At 39.9% G+C, this 21,672-nt stretch overlaps 1 protein-coding gene across 2 annotated transcripts in view; it reads right to left on the bottom strand.

Moving 5' to 3' along the window:
* LOC127801421 (uncharacterized) overlaps positions 1-21,672 on the bottom strand; it is a 46,884-nt gene that overhangs the window by 9,487 nt on the left and 15,725 nt on the right. For both annotated transcript variants that reach the window (XM_052336572.1, XM_052336573.1), the window contains exons 7-8: positions 10,716-10,802; positions 10,258-10,332 (exon numbers count right to left, since the gene is read on the bottom strand). In XM_052336572.1, coding sequence (XP_052192532.1) covers positions 10,258-10,332; positions 10,716-10,802 — 162 coding nt within the window. The remainder of the gene's footprint in view (positions 1-10,257; positions 10,333-10,715; positions 10,803-21,672) is intronic.

The following is a 21,672-nucleotide window of genomic DNA, read 5'->3' as shown; positions in this document are numbered from 1 at the left end:
GTACAGAAAAACTTGGATGACCAAGCTTTGTGTGCCAGATATCACATACAATTTTGTTTGGGACTGTTCTAGCGGTAAAAGATCTAGCACTACAAGGCTTTAAGTCAGACTTCAATGTGTAGAAAGAGCTGTGAATCTGAATACAACTGTGAAAAATAGGATGACCTTCTAGAAGAGGCTTACTCAGATCCTGGAAGGTATAGAAGATTGGTAGGCAAACTAAACTATCTCACAATCACTCGTCCCAACATTGCTTTTGCTGTGAGTGCAGTGAGTTAGTTTCTTAGTTCTCTATGTGATTCTCACTAGGATGCTATTATCCAGATTTTGAGATATATCAAACGAACACCGAGTAAGGGGCTACTCTATGAGGATAAGGGGCACACAGATATTTGTTGTTATACAGATGCAGATTGGGCCGGCTCTCCTTCTGATCGCCAGTCGACCTCTGGATATTGTGTTCTTGTGGGAGGAAATCTAATTTCTTGAAAAAGTAAGAAACAAAATGTAGTAGCTAGATCTAGTGCAGAGGCAGAGTATCAGGCTATGGCTAATGCAACTTGTGAACTCATCTGACTTAAGCAACTCCTAAAGGAACTCAAGTTTTGTGAGTGTCCCTATAAATCTTGTTTGTGATAATCAGGCTGCCTTGCACATTGCTTCCAATCCAGTGTTCCATGAGTGGACTAAGTATATTGAAATCGACGGTCACTTTATTAAAGAAAACTGGTTGAAGGTATTATTGTTACAGAGTTTATTAACTCCAGTGATCAACTTGCCAATGTTTTCACCAAGTCTCTAAACGGTCCTCGAATAGAATATATCTATAACAAGCTTGGTACATATGATATCTATGCTCCAGCTTGAGGGGGAGTATTAAAATTATTAGTATAATTAGATATATTACATATTGTTGTGTGTGTAATTAGGCTAAGCCCGTAGGTTATTAGGCCCGTCGTGCCTATTATAAATAACACACTAAGAGACTAATCTCTTAGATTTTTCTCTCATAATTATTTTCTCACAAAGAACTCTACATGGAAATCCCTCATGGCTTTGAAACAAATCATACGAGAGATAAGGTGTGCAAACTCAAACGTTCTCTGTTTGGACTCAAGCAATCACTTAGAGCTTGGTTCGAGAGATTTACAAGGGCAGTCAAACAACAAAGGTACAACCAAAGTCAGGTTGATCACACATCGTTTATCAAGCATACGTTGGGAGAAAAATTGACCATTCTTATAGTATATGTGGATGACATTATTATTATAGGAAATGACAAGCCAATAAAAAATCTCAAGGGAATGCTTGCAAGGGAAATTGAAATCAAGGATCTAGAAAGTCTAAGGTATTTCTTGGGAATGGAAGTTGCAAGATCAAAAGAAGGCATCTCAGTATCCCAAAGAAAGTATACTCTAGACCTACTAAAAGAAACCGGAATGTTGGGTTGCAAACTGACTGGCACACCTATGGAATCAACTACAAAGTTAGATCTTGGCAAAGAAAGTGCACCGGTTGATAAAGAAAGATATCAAACATTGGTGGGAAAGTTAATATACTTATCCCCTACACGACCGAATATAAGCTTCTTAGTAAGTTGTGATAGTTAATTTATGAATGATCTTACAAAAGTCCATATGAAGGTTGTCTACCACATCTTAAAGTATCTGAAATTGACTCTTGGCAAAGGCTTGATGTTCCCGAAAACAAACAATCAAGGAATAGAAGTGTATAGTGATGCTGATTGGGTTGGTTCAATTTGTGATAGGAGGAAAACATCCGAGTGTTGCACATTTGTTTGGGGGAATTTAGTCAGTTGGCGCAACAAAAAAATAGTCTGTGGTCTCTAGGAGTAGCATGGAGGCTGAATTTAGAGCTATGGCTCAAGGGTTTTGTGAAGGAATATGGTTGAGGAGAATATTTCAAGAACTACAAGTGGTTGTCCCTAAACCGGTACAAATGCTATGTGACAATCAATCTACCATCAGCATTGTGAAGAATCCAGTCCATCATGATCGAATAAAACATGTTGAAATAGACCGGCATTTTATTAAAGATAAGTTGGAAGAAGGGATATTTCAACTAGTCTACACTCCTAATAATCAAGTGACGGATATCCTAACTAAAGCTCTACCGAGAAGAATTTTTTATGAATTGAGCTCCAAGCTTGGTTTGAACAACATTTTTTTCAGCCCAATCTTAAGAGGGAGTGTGGAGAATTAAAATGAAATCAGTGACATTATCAAGAAGTTACATTCGAGATAATGCTCCTAAATATTCGAAGCATTCAAAGTTAGAGATAAGGCCAAATATCTCTCATTTAGTTAGCTGGTTGTCATGATCCACGTAGCAAGGAGGGGGAGATATAGCAATTAAATATAATAGGAAAGGAGGAATAGCAATTAGCAGAATAGGCAGTAGAGTATGCTATAAGGGGGGTACAAAGTTTGTTGTTGCTTAGGCAGTTTGTACATTCCCCTGCTGTAAGCGGTTACCGCACATGGGCAAGGAATCCAGCTATATAAACAGCTGATCCTTGCCACGGATGGATATGAAATTATTCTAATAGAATTCTGAACATTCTCTCTCTCTCCCTTTCTGTTCTCTCTTTCTCCCTAATTTCTCCCTCTATCTTCCTTCCTTTCCCCTTCGAACAGCTCACTGGTCGAAAGAATTATTGGTCAGATCCTTGGGAGCTGACATTTTGGTATCAGAGAGCGACTTGGGAAACGCTCGGAGCTGTGGGTATCCTCGCAATGGCAGATGGAACGAGGATGAAACAAATGGAGAGCCAACTACAGCAAGTCGTGACATCCATGGCGGAAATGCAGACCAGAATGGGTACACTCGAATCCTAAGTAAGAGTGGGGGTGGATAGTCGAATTACCCAAGCAACGGAAAGATGGCGAGAAGAAAACCGAGAGCAGAGTGCTATGTTGAGAGGGTAACTGATGGAGCAAATGCAACAATTCGTAAGAATGTTCATGTCTCAACAACCAGTGAGGCCTTCAACAGAGTTTTCCCCCAGGGATAGAACGGAACCAATCCTTACTGGGGTAGGGATGGAGCCTCCGCATGCTGGAGTGCCGGAATTTGAATTAGAACCGGAGATGATGGAGGAAAGCACGATGGGGAGAAGACCCGAAGCTCAAGCTCATCGAAATCAGTCGAACTTCCCTGTGTCTAAATTAGACATTCCACTATTTGATGGAGAGAACCCAAGATGGTGGATCAAGAGGTGTGAAAGAATGTTTACACTATACCAAGTTCAAGAACAGCAGAAGGTTGTCCTGGCATCTGCTTACCTGAATGAGACGGGGGACGCCTGGTTCCAAGGATGGCTTGCAACCAAAGAGGGGAGCCCGTGGAATGTGTTTGCAAGAGACCTCTGTATGAGATTTGGAGACGAGTTTGAGGGACGTGGAATGTGTTTCATTGTCAGCAGCTGAGGTCTTTGATGGTGGTGCACCAACCCCACTTGACGGAAGAATATTTTGTGTCAAGTTTTATCAATGGGTTAGGAGAGGAGGTGAGACCAATGGTTAAAATGATGCAACCAGGGACAATGAAACAAGCTGCTGACAGTGCAAGGCTGTAAGAAATGACGATTGAAGCGCTGATGAAAAAACAAAGAAGCCAAGTTAAGGGGGTAGTCACCGGTGGATGGCAGGTGGGGAATAGAGCCACTGGAAGGGATATGGGGCAAGGAGGCAAGGGAGTCCTGGCTTTGCCTTCGACAGTTTCCAGTCCTGCTAATGGGGGAAGATTAATGGAGCAAAGGCGTCAGGCAGGACTCTGCTATAAGTGTGGAGATAAATATTTTTTTGGGCATAAGTGCAAGAGGCAACTATTGATATTAGAAGCAGAGGGGAATGAAGAAGAAGAGGTAGAGGGGACTCTAGAAGTTGATGAAGAAGATAAAAAGGAGATTTTTCTACATGCCCTTAAAGGGTCAGCCAACAGTAAAATAATTAAGGTGGAGGGAAGAGCTCGCAATGCTCCGGTAATGGTACTTATAGACAGTGGGAGTACCCACAGCTTCTTGGATGAAACCATGGCCCGAAAGTTGAGAGTGTGAGATCTCCAGCTTCCACCCTCTGTCAGTAACAGTAGCGAATGGGAATAAGCTTGTAAGTCAGTCCTCCTGTGTGGGGTTTTGCTGGGAAATGAACGATGAGCAGTTTGTGGCTGATTTGAGGCTACTGAAGCTGGGGGGTTGTGATGTGGTGCTTGGTGTAGATTGGATGAAGGGGGTCAGCCCTATCAATTTTGATTTCAACAAAATGGAGGTAACTTTTGAGAAGGATGGGAAGAAAAAGACCCTAACAGGCAATCAAGAGTCGAGAGTGTGTAAAATGATTTTCGGAAAGAGGCTGCAAAGGATGTTTAAGAGCAAACTCTCCCAGGCGGCCCAACTTTTCTCCATACATGCCCTGGAGTTCATCCAGGAACAAGGAGAGTAGGAAGGGGAGTTGGCACTGTGAACAGCAGCTCACATGAACCCTAGCAGGTACAAGAAATAAACTCTCTTAACATGCCTTTAATTGAATTTAGGGACCTTTTTTCCGAATCATCTGCCTTGCCACCCAAAAGATCACTTGATCACACCATTAACCTAAAGTCAAATGCCGAGCCTGTTAACCTAAGGTCTTATCGATACCCACCCAGACAGAAGACTGAAATAGAACAACTCATTAAGGATATGTTACAAAAATCTATCATACAAACAAGCCATAGCCCATTTGCATCTCCCGTGTTGTCAAAAAAAAAGATGGTTCATGTCAGTTTTGTGTCGATTACCGCCAACTCAATGCCATGACCATCAAGGACAAGTTCTCCATACCTATTGTAGAAGATTTGCTTGATGAATTAAAGAATGCTTCTATTTTTACCAAACTCGACTTAAGATCCGGCTATCATCAAATTAGAATGAGACCGGAAGACATCCCCAAAATAGCCTTCAAAACCCACCAAATGCATTATGAATTCATAGTGATGCCCTTTGGCCTCACCAATGCTCCAGCAACCTTCCAATCCTTAATGAACCAGATTTTTGAACCTTATTTACGCAAATTTATATTGGTTTTCTTTGATGACATTTTGATCTACAGCCCCACTTTTGCCCAGCACTTAACCCACCTAAAAACTACCCTTGAGGTCCTTAGATTCAATAAATTGTACGTTAAGGAGTCGAAATGTGCCTTTGCACAAAAGCAGGTGGAATATCTAGGGCATATTATATCAAAAACACGGGTGAGCACTAACCCTAGCAAGGTGGTAGCAATGGTGGCTTGGCCCAGGCCTCATAATGTCAAGGGGCTGAGGGGATTTTTGGGTCTAACCGGCTACTACCGTCGGATTGTAAAGGATTATGGTGTCATCAGCCGACCTCTCACCAATCTGTTGAATGACAAATTTCTATGGGATTCCAAAGCAGAAGAAGCTTTCAATGAGCTTAAACAAGCTATGAGTAAGGTACCAACTTTAGGCCTCCCAGATTTTAGCAAGCCTTTTGTTCTAGAAACAAATGCGAGCGCTAAGGGTACTGGGGCAGTGCTGGTTCAGGAAGGGAGACCGATAGCATTCCTAAGCCAGGCTCTATCACCTAGACATCTTGGGCTAAGTATCTATGAGGAGCTATTGGCGGTATTAATGGCAGTGGAGAAATGGCGCCATTACTTGGAGGGAGGAAGATTTGTGATTAAAACAGACCACGAGAGTGAAATTTTTGCTACAGCAAAAGCTGCACACCCAGCTACAAAGGAAGGGGATGACAAAGTTAATGGGATTGGATTATCTAATCCAATATAGGAAGGGAAAGGAAAACCTAGTAGCAGATGCGCTGTCTAGGTGTTTTGAGGAAGGAAGTCTGGCTACAATCACCACCCTCGTTCCCGATTGGTGCCAAGAGGTAGTTGACAGTTACGAAGCAACTGGAAGAACCAAGGAACTTCTTTAGCAGCTGGTAGTAAACCCATCATCAAGACCAGGTTACACTCTGAGTAATGGTTTAATCAGGTATCAAGGGAAGCTGGTTATAGGAGAGGACGAGGAACTAAGGAAGAAAATAATAGAAGCATTACATGCTTCCCCCATAGGGGGGCATTCGGGTATTGAAAACACCTATCACAAGGTCAAACAACTATTCCAATGGTCAGGAATAAAAAGGTATGTCAAGGATTTTGTACTAAGCTGTGATACTTGCAGGAGATGCAAATCCGAAAATGTAGCCAAGCCAGGGCTACTGCAACCTCTGAATATACCTGGGGGACCATGGGAGAGTATCTCAATGGATTTCATTGAGAGACTTCCCAAATCTGAAGGAAAAGACTGCATCATGGTGATAGTAGATCGGTTCACCAAATATGGCAACTTCATAGGACTAGTTCATCCTTACACTGCTCAAGAGGTAGCAAAGGTGTTCTTGGATCAGGTAATCAAGCTACACGGCGCACCTACGGCCATAATATCTTATCGCAACAAGATCTTTACTAGTTTGCTGTGGAAGGAGCTGATGGGGCTGCTGGGAGTTAAGCTACATATATCGACGGCTTACCACCTTGAATCAAATGGCCAAACCGAAAGGGTGAATCAGTGCTTGAAAATGTATCTAAGGTGTTCTTGCTTCTTACCGCCAAGAAATCGACACAAGTGGCTTCCTATGGCCCAATGGTGGTACAACTCCAGCCACCACAGCTCTATAAAAAGGTCTCATTTTGAAGCACTCTATGGCTATAAACCACCACTTCTACCATCCCTAGGTGACTCTTCTACAGTGGCAGCTTTGGATGTTTATCTCCAGCAAAGGCAGCAAGCTTTACAGGTGCTAAAAAAGAATTAGCTACTTCTCAGAATCAGATGAAGCAATTTGCAAATAGGAGGAGTGAAAGAGAATTTCAGGTTGGAGAATGGGTGTATTTGAAGCTTAAACCGGGTCACCTAAGGGCTTTACTGCAAAACCCCAGCTCCAAGTTGAATCCAAGATTCTATGACCCATTTCCCATCACTGCAAAGGTGGGAAATGTAGCATACCGGCTGCAACTACCAGAAGGCTCCAACATCCACCCGGTATTCCATGTGGCACTCTTAAAAAAATCAGTGGGAACACAACCAACAAGTCCTACCCTACCCAGTCTTCCAAGTGCCAATGACAGTATTAAGGAACCTATAGCTGTGCTAGATAGGAGGATGATCTACGAGCACGGGGCTCCTATTCCTCAAGTTCTCATCAAGTGGTCTCATCTCCACTCAGATAGCAACACGTGGGAATACCTTCCGAACATGCTTCGCCAATTTCCGAGAGTAGCCAACCTGCTCCACATTTCTTGAGGACAAGAAAGTTTTGTAGGGAGGGGTAATTGTCATGATCCATGTAGCAAGGAGGAAGAGAGATAGCAATTAAATATAACAAGAAAGGAGGAATAGCAATTAGCAGAATAGGTTGTAGAATATGCTATAAGGGGGGTACAAAGTTTGTTGCTGCTTAGGTAGTTTGTACATTCCCCTGCTATAAGCAGTTACCGCACATGGGCAAGGAATCCAGCTATATAAACAGCTGATCCTTGCCATGGATGGATATGAAATTATTCTAACAGAATTTTGAACATTCTCTCTCTCATTCTCTCTCTCTCCCTTTCTGTTCTCTCTTTCTCCCTAATTTCTCCCTCTATCTTCCTTCCTTTCCCCTTCGAACAGCTCACTGGTCGAAGGAATTATTGGTCAGATCCTTGGGAGCTGACACTGGTTATTTATGTTTTGCAGATAGATAATTTGTAAATTTAAATAGATTAGATTTTGTACTTATAGATAGATTAGACTTGTACATTAGGTAGGTCTTCTATCTCCTAATCATATATATATTGAGCACTATCAAATGAAACCGTGGATCATTCTCTTCTCTCAATTAATTCTACACTCACCAATTGCAATAAGAGCATGTCCAATTATTTTAATCTTCAGAATATACTCATTTACTATTATAGAACCTTTCTTAGTTGGTCTGTGTTGTTTTAGCTGAAAAGACTTTGCTACAGTCCATTGTGAGTATAAATTTTCAAGAACACACCACAGTTTTGATGAACACTCACAATGTATAAGCTGAGATAGCACTTCTTTGCTGATTGTTGAAAACAACCAGCCTAAAAGTAATCGATCTGGCCTGAGCCATGCAAGATATTCTTCATACCTTCTGTCCATATGGATTACCGGGACCTGAATCTGGAACATACTTCAGAGGAGATTTCTCTGATTTTGTGATAAACTGAATTAGGTCAAAAGCTATCTGTCAAGAATTTGGGCCTTCCAAAAAAGAAGTTATCTGTCTCCAATTTTATTGGATTATAGTTCAATGCTTTCACAACTGAGGAAAAATCATATTTCAACTGCGACACAGTGAAATTCGAGTGAAGATTTTGGGATGTTGAACTCGAGGATTGGTCCTAGTTTCTCGCCATTTATGTTGATCTTTGGTTCTGATACCATATAAAGGATGAAGAAAAAAGAAGAGAAAATAGAGAGAAAATTTTAAGATAAAAAACTGAATCTCAATAATACAATGAGACTTATTGACTTTATATATTACACAACAGAATCCCTTCAGGAGGAAATTTCAGGATTGGGACATGGATTCATTGATAGCTTTTTTCAATTTTCTTGATGATTTTGTACTGTATAGTCAGCTTAAGGCCAACCGAGTGCAGGGGCCTCTAACTAGAGGTTCATTTTCTATTTGTTTTTACTACTGGATGCATCATGACCATGGGATGATTTCCCCTAGTTTGAGGTTTGGAGCTCCGGGGTAGCTTTTTTTTCCATTTGGTTGGCTCCTCATGAAGTTGTTCTACTACTGATAATCTGAAGAGTAAGAGGCCAAAGGGTCATTGATGCTTTTTGTGTAAGAACAGTGGAAAGTAGCCTCTTTATCTACTTTGCCATCGTCTGGTGGCCATGGAGATTTGGTGCTTCTTTTGGTTGATTGCAGGTATTCAGTGTAACATGCCAGCTTGGTTTGCTTGGTATAATGCTTTCCTTTTTGGAAGCATTAACAGATTCATCTCCCCTTTGCAGGGATGTCGCATCTTAGCAGAGAAGCATAGTCATGCCTTTGGTGTAGTAAGAGTATTTCATCCACCCTCTCAGAGGTTCTATTCTTAGTTCTTTATTTTGTTGGTCTTGCTCTGATCCTCGTGATTTTTCTTCCTTTGTTTGGTGACTTTGGTCATCTTCTTGTATCTGTTGTTGTTCATTTTCAGGGGATCTTTGTCATTGGGTAGTATTTCAATACTTTTGTTGATTGTTCAGGATTGCTCCTCTTTGGAAGTTTATTTATCAAAAGAAAAAGAAAAAGAAAGCTTGCTTGTTAGTAACTATTAGATACCAAACAATTCGGTTTTGCACTTAGAAATGCTTATTTGACATTGAATCCTATATTTCTAGTCTTTGTTTTTGTTTCCAACCCCCAAATGTCGACAAATAAAAATAAAAATAATAGAAGAATACTTGTATCATATACATGTGTCCATTAGCTTTTCCCTTTTAGGAATAACTAATATGTGTGGCCTCTCCCTGAGGTCAATAAAAAATGCTGCGATCAAGTAAAAATGTACATGAACCACACCTACTATAATAGTTTGAAGACCTTACAAGATGACCACAAAAATGCAAATGAGATCAATTCAGGAACCAAAAAGACAACTAACAAGAAAAGCACTTCCATGGATAAATCAGAGAACACCCAGATCAAAATGTCTACTAATGCAGAAAATACACAACTTTGCTGATTGCTCCTCAATAACTTGGAATTACTTTTGCAAACCATTGCCAATGACTTATAATGATTGTACTACCAATTTTTTTCTCCTTTTTGGTTGTGGATGAGTGCAACTGCATCCTCAATTGATAAGGCCAAGAAAGATATCTACATATTGATCTTAGTTAATTTTATACAGGATTTCAGTAGACAATTCCAGAATAGAACATGTGAACCTTTTCTTTTGAAAAGTGGAATATAGAAGTATATATAATAGAACATCTAAAATGCTACCTGTCAAATATTTTTTCACTACAAATTATGTCTCAAGTCCATGCCTAAGACTTCAACCAAATAGGAGAAACTCAATGTTGATCACAGCCTTGTTTACACCATAAAAACTCAAAGTTTAATAACCTTCAAGATTTGGCTAGGGAAAAACCACCCATGCAGATTTCAGGATCTAAACATGTACACAAAATTAGAAAGATAGAAAAAAGTAAAACTACCTTGATTGCTCGACCAGCAATCTCCAGTTGTCCATTCAAACTCTGCGCAGCTCTAGCATCTTCAAGACGTATAAACTGCAAAAACATCTAACCCATCAGTTTACAATCTGAAGTAGAATCTAGCATAGTAACTCATTGGGTTGCTGTAATGATTTTTGAAACATCTACATCTTCTATCTCCTTTATCGCTCAAAGGGCAGAGAAATGCACAAAGCTCCTTCCACTGCAATCCACACAGACCATTGCATCGATGACCCCTCACTAGGAACAAATATTGTCATTGCAAAATTCTTCGATACCTCAACTAGTAGTCAGTTTCAATTACAACCTTTTTCAGCTTGCTCCCTAAGATAACCATTCAAAACAATGTTCTGAACTGCATTTTAATCAGCAGTCACTAACAACTGCAAGAACTATTGAGGTTTCTCCCAGAAGTCAAATTTGCTAGCCACACTCACCTGAACAAAGCCAAAACCTTTGGAATGACCAGTCTCCAGGTCAGTAGGCAACTGAACCAGCTCCACCATACCAAATGGTTCGAAAACCTGGATAACAAGAAAAAGATAAATTATTTTGCAAGGGGAGAGTGAGCATAATACTTAATGATCTTGATCATCTAATAAGGACAATATAATCGAATCGAAACCTACTGTCAATAGTAAGTCTATGATGAGTTTGACACGCTGTTAAGTTTTGGGAAAAAAAAATAACCTTACTGTCTCACTTTTTTATTCACAAGAAAAGCTTGATTTATGCAAGCTTCTTTACAAGATTAGGAAACAACTAACTTTAGGAAAGAATCCTAGGATCTATACAATTTAGGATACAACCAAGATAGAAAACATAAACTAATCTGGAAGATACAATTTTACTTTTAGGAAACAATATATATAATCAATCAATCTAGTAAATATATATAATCAATCATCAATTAATCAATCACCAATCAATGATTGAATCATTCATCCATATCAACTGTCATCTTTCCCAATACAGAAACAATACTCTTGCTGTTGTTTCCTATTACTTAGGGAACCCTAGCTGCTGACACCCCCCCCCCCCCCCCCCCTCAAGATTGGGCGTGTATATCTTGCATCCCAATCTTACTTATCATCATGTTAAACACTGGTGCAGGCAGGCCCTTAGTTAGCATGTCTGCTAACTGATCTTGTGATGAGATGTATGGTGTGCATATCAGCCCACTATCCAATTTCTTCTTGATAAAGTGCATATCTACTTCAATGTGATTTGTCCTATCATGTTGAACACAATTATGAGCGATACTGATTGCCAATTCGTTGTCACAGTAAAGCTTCATAGGCGTAGTCCACTCAATCTTGAGATCATTTAGAAGAATTTTTAGCCACAATAATTCATACATACCTAGAGCCATGGAACGAAATTCTGCCTCAGCACTAAAAAATAGGCACCACATTTTGTTTTTTGCTCCTCCATGTTACCAAATTGCCTTCCAACATAGTACAATAGTTGGAAGTAGATCTTCTATCTACAACAAAGCCAGCATAGTTTGCAAATGTGTAGGCCTCAAGGGTCATAGCTTCACCCTTTTTGAACAAAATGCCTCTTCCAGGTGCTCCTTTTAGATATTGAAGTATTCGATACACAGCTTTAATATGGACTTCCCTTGGGTTATGCATGAATTGACTAACCACTCCCACAGCATAGGCTATATCTGGCCAAATATATTAGCTTTCCAACCAGCATTTGGTAAACTCCCTTGTCAACCTTATCTCCTTCTAGAGCTTCTTGCAACTTATGATTTGAGTCAATAGGTCTGTCACTTGCTTTGCAGCCTAGCAATCTGGTCTCTTTAAAAGGTCTACCACATATTTTTGCTGAGATATGAATATGCACTCTTTAGAATGAGCCACCCCTATTCCCAAGAAATATTTTAATCTCCCCAAATCTTTGATTTCAAACTCCTTTAACAAGCACTCATTTAATTGAGCCATCCCTTCTTTGTCGTGCCCGGTAACAACAATATCATCTACATACACAATTAACACAATTACTCCCCCTGTGGTCGAATGTTGAATAAAAAGAGTATGGTCTCCTTGGCTTTGTCTATACCCCATGCCAACCATAACACTCATGAATCTCCCAAACCAAACTCGTGGGGACTGTTTTAGTCCATACAGGGCTTTTTTTAGTTTGCATACAACCGGCCCTTGTGTGGCTACTTCATAATCTGGTGGTATTTCCATATATACTTCCTCCTCTAGGTTACCATGTAAAAATGCATTTTTCTCGTCAAACTGATGCAATGGCCAACCTAGATTAGCAGCTAACAAAAGGACTCTAACTGTATTTAGCTTAGCCACCGGTGCAAAAGTGTCCAAATAGTCTACCCCATACACTTGTGTATATCCCTTGGCAACCAATCTTGTTTTGTATCGATCTGGAGATCCATCGGACTTATATTTCACAGTATAGACCCATTTACAATCCACTAGATGTTTTCCTTTAGGCAATTTTACCACTTCTCAGGTCTAGTTTTTTTCCAAGGCTATCATCTCAACTTCCATGGCATCCTTCAAATTCTTATTCCCTATGGCTTCAGAGAAACTTTTTGGAATAGGGATGGTATGTAGGCTGGTAAGAAAGGCTTTATGGGTAGGAAACAACTTAGAAAAGGAAAGAAATAGGTGTAACAGATGTTTGATACAAGTTATTTTCCCTTTTCTTAGAGCAATGGGCCAATCAAGGTCATAGGTATCTAGTTGGACAATAGCTTCAGTAGGTTGTGTAGAGCTCATATGAGTCACATCAAGAGAATTGGTTGCAGGAATACCTGGTGATGACTCTGAAATGGCAGGATTGTCAGTGTTATTCCTGCTTGTAGAGATTGTAGGACATATAGGACTTGTAGAGGATGCAAGAGCTTGCATAGGACTAGATTCGATTTTCTTCCTCCTTGAGTATACCAGCATAGGCCAAGGAGTAGAAGGTGAAGCTTTCTCAGGTGTCATGTTTGTCGAGTCCTTCTATTTAGGAGATGGGTTCGAGGATAGCAGAATAGGGCCAGGAAGAAAGGAGGAATCCCTATTAATCAATGTCTGATTTTGTTCTAAAATAGTTGATAATTTGAAGTACGACTCATTTTCAGCAAAGGTAACATTAGCAAATACAAAATATTTCTTTAAAGGAGGATGATAGCATCGATAGCCTTTTTGTGTAGATGAATATCCAATAAATACACATTTTAAGGCACAAGGATCTAGTTTCCCTCTATTGGTTGGTGGAATACGAACATAGGTTGTGCACCCGAATATCTTGGGCTGCCAATTACGAGCCACATAGAAGTCAAGAAAATGACTCATCAATAGTTGAATAGGACTTTGAGATTCTAGGGTTTTAGATGGCAATCTGTTGATAAGAGTGGTGGCAGTTAGGGCTGCTTCTCCCCAATAATGTTGAGGGACATTATGGTAAAAAAGAAGTGCTTGAATAATAGCTAGAAGATGACCATTTTTCCTCTCGGTTACCCCATTTTGTAGAGGGGTGTAAGGGCAAGAAGACTCGTAAATAATACCTTTTTGTTAAAAGAAAGCGAATAGAGTGTGATTGAAGAAATCTCTAGCATTATCAAATCTAAACCGCTTTACATTTACCCCAAACTAAGTCTTAACCATGTTGTAAAAATTGGGAAAAACATGGCTTATTTCTAACTTGGCTTTCAACAAATATAACCACACCACTCTAGTATAATCATCAACAAATAAGACAAACCATCTTGCCCCAGAAATATTGGGAACACTTGATGGACCCCAAATGTCACTATGAACTAAAGAGAAGGGGAATCCAGTCCTTTTATTAGAAAGAGGGTTAGAAACCCTTTTATGTTTGGCAAGTTCAAAATCAGCACAATGAAAGTGACTAAAATCCAAACCTTTAGCTAAATTAGGGAACATTAATTTGAGAGTAAGAAAGGAGGGATGACCCATTCTATAATGCTATAACCACATCTTATCCTCATTGGACTGAGCTAGGCATGACATAAGAGGAAGAGACTCCTTCTTGTCCGGCCCTACTGATTCCTTGAGGTAATAAAACCCCTCTCTAGCCCTAGCAAGCCCAATCATCCTCTTCTTGCCCTGTTCTTATATCTCATAGCCATTGGAATAAAAAGATACACTGCAATTAGTATCCTCAATAAATTTTTGAACAAATATAAGATTAGCAAATAATTTGTGGACATGAAGGACATTCTTGAGGGTTGGGTGATCATTGAGAAGAATATCTCCTCAACCAACAACAGTAATAAGTGAGTCATCTGCCATTGTAATTTTTCTAGAGCTAGGATGAGGATTATAGGAAGTAAATAATTGTGGATGGGATGTCATCTGGTCTGAAGCACCCGAGTCTAGGATCCAACAATGTTGGTGTAAAGTTTTTGAAGCATGTAGGGAAAAAGTGGAGGAAGCAATACCTATGAGAGCAAGACAGCTACCTTTCTCTGCCTTTTTGTCTAGAGATCCCAAAAAATTTTTTAGTCTTTCAATTTCTGCCTTGTTGAGTTCAAGAGACTCTCCCCCATGCTCCAGTCCTCTTGGTTCCAGTTGCTGCTGACTGTTGGCTGCTGCTATATGCACTTGACTCCTTGCTGGTCCCCCTTTGGATGGCTTTCCATGGAGCTTCCAGCACTTCTGTATAGTGTGCCTAGGTTTTTACCAAAGGTACACCATAAAAAATCCCTATCCACTAGTTTCTTTTCATCCCTAGGGCCTTTGTTTTGATTATGAGTTTTAAAGACACTAGGGCAGAACTCTCACCGGAGATAGCTTCAAGCATCACACCCCTTCTCCTTTCTTCTACCCTTATTATGGAGATTACCTCATTCAGGGAAGGTTAATCCTCCTGGACAAGAATCTGCACCCTGACCGCATCAAATTCACTGTTGAGGCCGACCAAGAAGTCATATATCCGCTCCTTTTCAACAAATCTTTTATGGAGTGCAGCATCCTCACTACATTTCATCTTCAAACACTGGTAGTGATCTAGCTCTTGCCATAGAGTTTGCAACATATTTGCATACTCCGTGAAGGTCTTCGAGCCTTGTTTGGTTCATGCCTCCCTTGCCCGTATTTCATAGATTTGGGCTGCATCTTTAATCTTGGAATAGGTCAAGTTTATGGCCTCCCAAATATCCTTGGCTATGGTCAAAAACATGACAGTGTCACTGATCTCTGGAATAATAGAATTCCAGAGCCAAGACATTACCAAGAAATCCTCCTTGTCCCATGTTGCGAACACTGGATCACCTTCTTTTGGGCCTGTTCCTAACAAGTGGCTAAACTTCCCCTTCTCTTTAAGAAAGGTCCAGATCAGCTGTGACCACTTTAGGTAGTTTTTTCCGTTCAAATGATAAGCTGCCTGGAGACTCTGCAATTCTCCTCCCAAGGCCGCATTTTGAGTTCCAGCAATTGGAACTTTTGAGGCATGGCAAGAATTGGTTGTATCGGATGTAAGTTCTTGGATGGTAGACATCTCTTGACCAAGGTTTGGATGACAAATGAAAGGTGGGAAGACTGGTAAGGATAGGCTTCGTAGATCCCAAAGAATTGTAGAACAAAAACAATCCCTAGGGCTCTGATACCATGTTAAGTTTTGGGGAAAAAAATAACCTTACTGTCTCACTTTTTTATTCACAAGAAAAACCTGATTTATACAAGCTTCTTTACAAGATTAGGAAACAACTAACTTTAGGAAAGAATCCTAGGATCTATACAATTTAGGATACAACCAAGATAAGAAACATAAACTAATTTGGAAGATACAAATTTACTTTTAGGAAACAATATATACTAGTCAATCAATCTAGAAAACATATATAATCAATCATCAATAATCAATCACCAATCAATGATTGAATCATTCATCCATATCAGCTGCCATCTTTCCCAATACAGAAACAATACTCTTGCTGATGTTTACTATCACTTAGGGAAACCCTAGCTGCTGACACACCCCATAACTAAATTGATGTTATTGGTGCGAAAAGGACAGAAGAAGTGGTAACAGTTGACCAACAGTCAAGCTGTATGGGTATGGAAGTGGCAACCAACCTGCCAACTTTTAGGATCAACTGAAGAAAAAGGCTTGAAGAAGAACAGCCAAAAGTTAAGGTGACAATCGACTATTCAGTCAACTGTTGATGTAAGTGAATAACTCCATGTAAGCAATTGACTTTGAGCTGACTTTGGGAGTTTTAAATGAAAAGATAACATTTGAAGTGAGAGGATTACAATGGTACAATCATAGAAACTCAATAATTTTGGTTAAGGTCTGTGAGAGTTGGAATTAGGGAGTAATGGAGATTATTAAGGTTAATTAAGTGGGTTAGTGCTAAACTTCATCATACCAAGCATTCATCTAGAATTCTGGGGCACAAAGGATTCTTCTGGAAGGTGAGCGTGATAGGAATGCACTGTAAAGGCAGTGATCACCCTCTTGAATTACAGAGAAGAGAGGGAATTCTCATTCATGCCTTTCTCATTACATCAATTCAATCCTATGTCACTGCTAGTGTCAATGGCTATCTTACTTAGTGTAAATCGGTGAATAGTAGTAGAAGAGAGAAAAAGTTAGGCAGAACAGAGGGAAGAAAGAACAAAGAGAAACAGAGAGAGAGAGAGATTGAATTTCAATGATAATTCTCGATCGTCCTTCCTGGAAGGTCTAGGAGGGATATATATACCTCTTAGCATGGGTGCTGCCATAGCAGACTCCCCCTCACAAGCGGTTATAACAACCGATTTTATCCTATTCTAGCCCATACATGTGGGCTCTCCCTAGAATATTCTCCTAGTAACAAACTATTACAATTGGAAATTAAAGAAACAAACTACAATAAGCAATAACAGTAATAAAGGAAATAACAATTACAGCATTAAGGAAAATTTTTAAAAATAACCGAGAATAAGTCGTCGCATGTGACATCCTATACCCCTTACACATTGGCGCCCACTAATCACATGTGCATTCCCATGGCTCACGTGCCATTTTCTGTTATTTTCACTTGAGCCTACAATTATTACAAATTCTATAGTAATAAGTGAGAACACAAACAAACAAGCCTCAAGTTTAGTCTTCCATTACTGTGCCTCAAGCTGCATTCATAGTCCCTCATCTTTTCTATTAATTCCACAACCTAGCTGGGAACTTCTTATCCCTCCTGCTTCTTCTCACTGCAATTGGCTGCTGGCCGTATTCCTGAGCTACTTGATCCTCTGAAGTCGGATCAAGCTGGCTACCATCAATGCCCTCCCCCTCAGCATCAAACCTGTCCTCAAGTTTGAGGTGGGGGTGGAGAGAAGCAAATTGTTGATGGTCCCCCCAAGTTGCCTCCTCTAGAGGTAGCCCTTGCCATTGCACTAGCACCCTTTCCACTCCTTTATGCAGCACCACTTTGGTGTTGAGTATGGCTAGGGGTTTGATGAGGGGTCTGTCACCAAAGTGGTCCTCTAGTAAGGGGTGGGCCTGCTGGTAGTTGGAGTTTATAACCTAATGTTACCATCTTCCTGTAGAGATGTCAAACAGATTGGCTCATTACTATGGCAAGTCAGGCTCAGCTCGACTCACCATTTATATAGACCAAGCCCAACATGTTTTTTGGGCCCGTAGCTTGGCCCATCCGGCTTGGCTTGGGCCCATGGGCTTGTCGACTAGGCTCATGGGCTCGCCCTATTACGCACAATCAAATTTTAATTTTCTAAAAAATAAAATTATAAATAATTCAATTTTGAATTTGAATTGTTGATATTTGGTTTAATAACTCTTAAGACTTTAAAAATTATATAGACAATGTCACAAATTCACAATGACGATCAATAATCCCAAAAAAATTATATCTCATATATAATTTTACGCTTTTTTACAAACAAATCTATATCTCATACACAAAAAAGGCATAATTACATTAAAAAAATTCTAAATATATAAATAAATATGTATCTCATACACAACTATTGGAGTTTGAATTCAAAATATGGAAGTAATTTTTATAATTTTTAAACATTTATAAAATTTAATACTGCTTTACAAGTGGAATTGTAAACTATTAAAAATTTTAATTTTCAAAATGTTTAACTTCTAAATTCTAAATTTTTATTTTACAAGTAGAATTTGCATTTTTAAATTTTTTTTATATCTTAGATATTAATTAAATAAATATATATTTTATTTTTTTCAAACTATTTTAAAAATGAGTTGACCTAGCAAGCTGTTGCTGGGCTCAGCCCAAGACTTGCAAACCTAGCCTTAGCTCAACTCAGCTCGAGAGCCTGATGGGAGATGGGCCGACTCGGTTCAACTCGCTCTAGGCGGGTTCACGGGCCTAGCTAAGCCCTGTTGCTGTGTTTTGCATCGAATATAGCTTAGAAGAATTAGAAGGAATCAATGGAATTCTCGGAATATTCAAGTGGCAGAATTAGTTAAGAGTGAGTCTAACAATAGCTTATGTATGCGGGGTAGAATAGGAAATGTGTAATCTTTTATATTCCTTGTATGGTCCGCCCTAATTGTCTATAAATAGAAGGCAAGGGGCAGTCGCTTGAGGCATCATTCTGAGAGTACACGAGTGCTGTGAAAATTGAGAGAAAAGTCTAGAGGAAGATAGTGCTTTGTAATCTCGATTGTATTGTACTCGTGTGAGTGGGTTCTTGTATTGATTCTTTGAAGATTTCATAGTGGATTGCTCTCGAGGCAGAGGATGGACGTAGGATCACAATTGTGATCTAAACTAGGATAAAACCGATTGTCTTCTTGTGTGGTTTGCACATTCTTACTCTATTTTCATTTATGTTGTTCTTAATTTTTTGTTGTGGGGTAAACCATGTGTGCGTGTGGTTGTGAATTGGCTAAGATTAAGTATTTCCAGTGCTCCCGATTCAACACTTATTTTTGGCTGATGGGTCAGGCCCAGGCTTGGCATGTCCTGTGAACATGTTGGGCTCGACTTAGCCCATCTCTTTAGGGCATGGGCTAGCCTGGCCCATTTGACATCACTATCTTCTTAGTTACGAGGTAAGGCCCATATTACTTAGAACTAAGCGTTTAATGTCCCCCGTGAGCCATCAAATGTTGTATGTAGGGTTGAAGCTTCACCCACACCCAATCACATGTAGAGAACTAAACTAGCCTCTTATGTTTGTCATGTTGCTCCCTCATGGCTTGTTGAGCTTGTTGCAAGTTTATTTTTAAGGGTGTGTAGCAAGTTGGTCCTTTGGAGCAAGACTTGCTCAACCGCTTCCACCATGGTTCCATTCCTCACATAATTAATAATTCCTAGTGTCTCTCTCAAAAATAGGGCTTGATAAGGAATCATCGTAATGGGGGACTAGTAGAAGGTGTTGTACTAGAGCTCAACCCAAGGCATTAGTTGTACCCAGTCTGTAGTGACCTCATTAACATAAGACCTTAGGAAGGCTTCTAGAATTCTGTCAGGGACCTCTATTTACCCATCAAATTGAAGGTGATATGATGAGCTATAGTATAAGGAAGTCCCACTTTACTTGAATAGAGCCTGCCAGAATTTGCTAAGGAATAAGGGGTCTCTACCACTAACTATGCTTTTAGGGAACGCATGGACCTTAATCACCATATGGAAGAAGCCTTAGGCTACTTTTATTGTTGTGTAGTGTTTTGGAAGAGCCTCAAAATGGGCAAATTTGCTTAACCTATCTATCATCACCAAAATAGACTTTGGGTAAGCTCACTATGAAATCTATCGATAGCTCTTCAAACACCTATTGGGGAATTAGCAATGGTTGTAGTGAACCCCCCTAGTTTAAGAGTCGAATATTTCACCTATTGGCCAATGGCACAATCTTTGACATAGTCTTGTACGTCATCTTTCATATTTGCACGGTAAAAATTAGATGAAATCCTCTTATGTGTTTTGGTTAACCTAGCATGCCCCCCTATAAGAGAGTTGTGAAATTCCTATAATACGATATGCTTCAAGGGTGAATTGGAAGGGAGGACAATCCTCCCCTTGTAGGTTAGGACTCCATTGGTCTCCTTGTAGAGACCCCATGGACAAGCTCCATCATGTATCTTCCGCTTTCAATCCAATATCTCTGCATGAGTGTTATGGTCTTCTAGGACTTTTTGAAATAAATCACTAACAGGTCTAGAGATCACCATCATTAGCGTATTTGAAATGATTGAGAGTTTTTTCTCCGGGTGTTGTAACTCCTATCTAGGAGCATCTACTACCAAGTTAGTAGGACCTGGTTTATAGACAATAGTGTAGTTGAAGACGACGTAACTTATTACATATACAATTGCTCAGGTGTTCAAACTATTTTTGTCATTAGTTCCTTCAAACTTTTGTGGTATGTGTATATGGTGAAAGGATGCCCCAACAAATATTTTCTCCATTTTTGAATTGCTTGCACTATGGCATACAATTCCCTAACCTAGGTAGAAGCCTTGAGTAGTATGGGAGGTATCTTCTTGCTGTAGAAAGCTATTAGATGATTGTCTTCTGGGGTTAGTATCGCACCTATGGCCTTTGTTAGAGGCATCTCTCTCCTAGAAAAAAGGTTGAGAAAAATCTAGTATGGCCAATACAGGTGATTGGGTCATACAAGATTTAAGAACAAGGAACTAGGGGTGTTCACAAAAACTGGCTCACCACGAAAATCGGCCGAACCGCACCAAACCGAGTGATTTTCTGAGTCAGCGGTTTGGCACGGTTTAAGAAAACTATAAACCGCGCGGTTTGCGGTTTGGAGTTTTCGCGGTTCGCTTTTGAACTGAACCGCCCAAGTAATAATATTGTAATAATAAAATAAATAAAAATATATAAACAGATGTAACCCTATCTCTTCCATTCTGTTTCTTCTCCGTGTTCTAACCCACCAACGTCGCACCACGTTTCTTCTCTGTGTTCTCTACCAACGGTGCGCTTCAAACCCACTAGACCGATCGTCGCCAAAAGCAGGCGCAACATGCTTTCGGAAACGCTGGTACTAGATTCTCTCTCTCTCTCTCACTTCGATTCCTTCATCTGCAATTCTGAGCTCCTTTTTCTGGCGCCTTCATTCTAACCTCATATTTAATGTATGAATATGCAGAGAAATGGAGGGAAACAACAGCTTCAGGTACTAATAATGTTTTTTTTGTTTATATATATATAAAAATAGATTTCCACAGGCTGTTGGAGCTCAGTTATGGAGGTAGAGCATTGGACCATTCTAAGGTTCCAACTACCCATCTCTCTCTGTCAAATGCTTTAGACTCTCTCTAGAACCATCTGGTTGTAGATCGGTGAGAAGCCAACCACACAGTTGTATCTATATATACTGTAAGATCAAGCTTCCCTTATCTGCTCAGTTTTGTGTACCTTCATGTCATTATCTAGGGCAAGTGGGTGCTTAGAAAATTTGG

Source organism: Diospyros lotus, chromosome 5, assembly GCF_014633365.1.
Source record: "Diospyros lotus cultivar Yz01 chromosome 5, ASM1463336v1, whole genome shotgun sequence".
Classification (NCBI taxonomy): Eukaryota; Viridiplantae; Streptophyta; class Magnoliopsida; order Ericales; family Ebenaceae; genus Diospyros; species Diospyros lotus.
The sequence above is the reverse complement of the archived record's forward strand: the minus strand, read 5'-3'. Positions and strand labels throughout refer to the sequence as shown.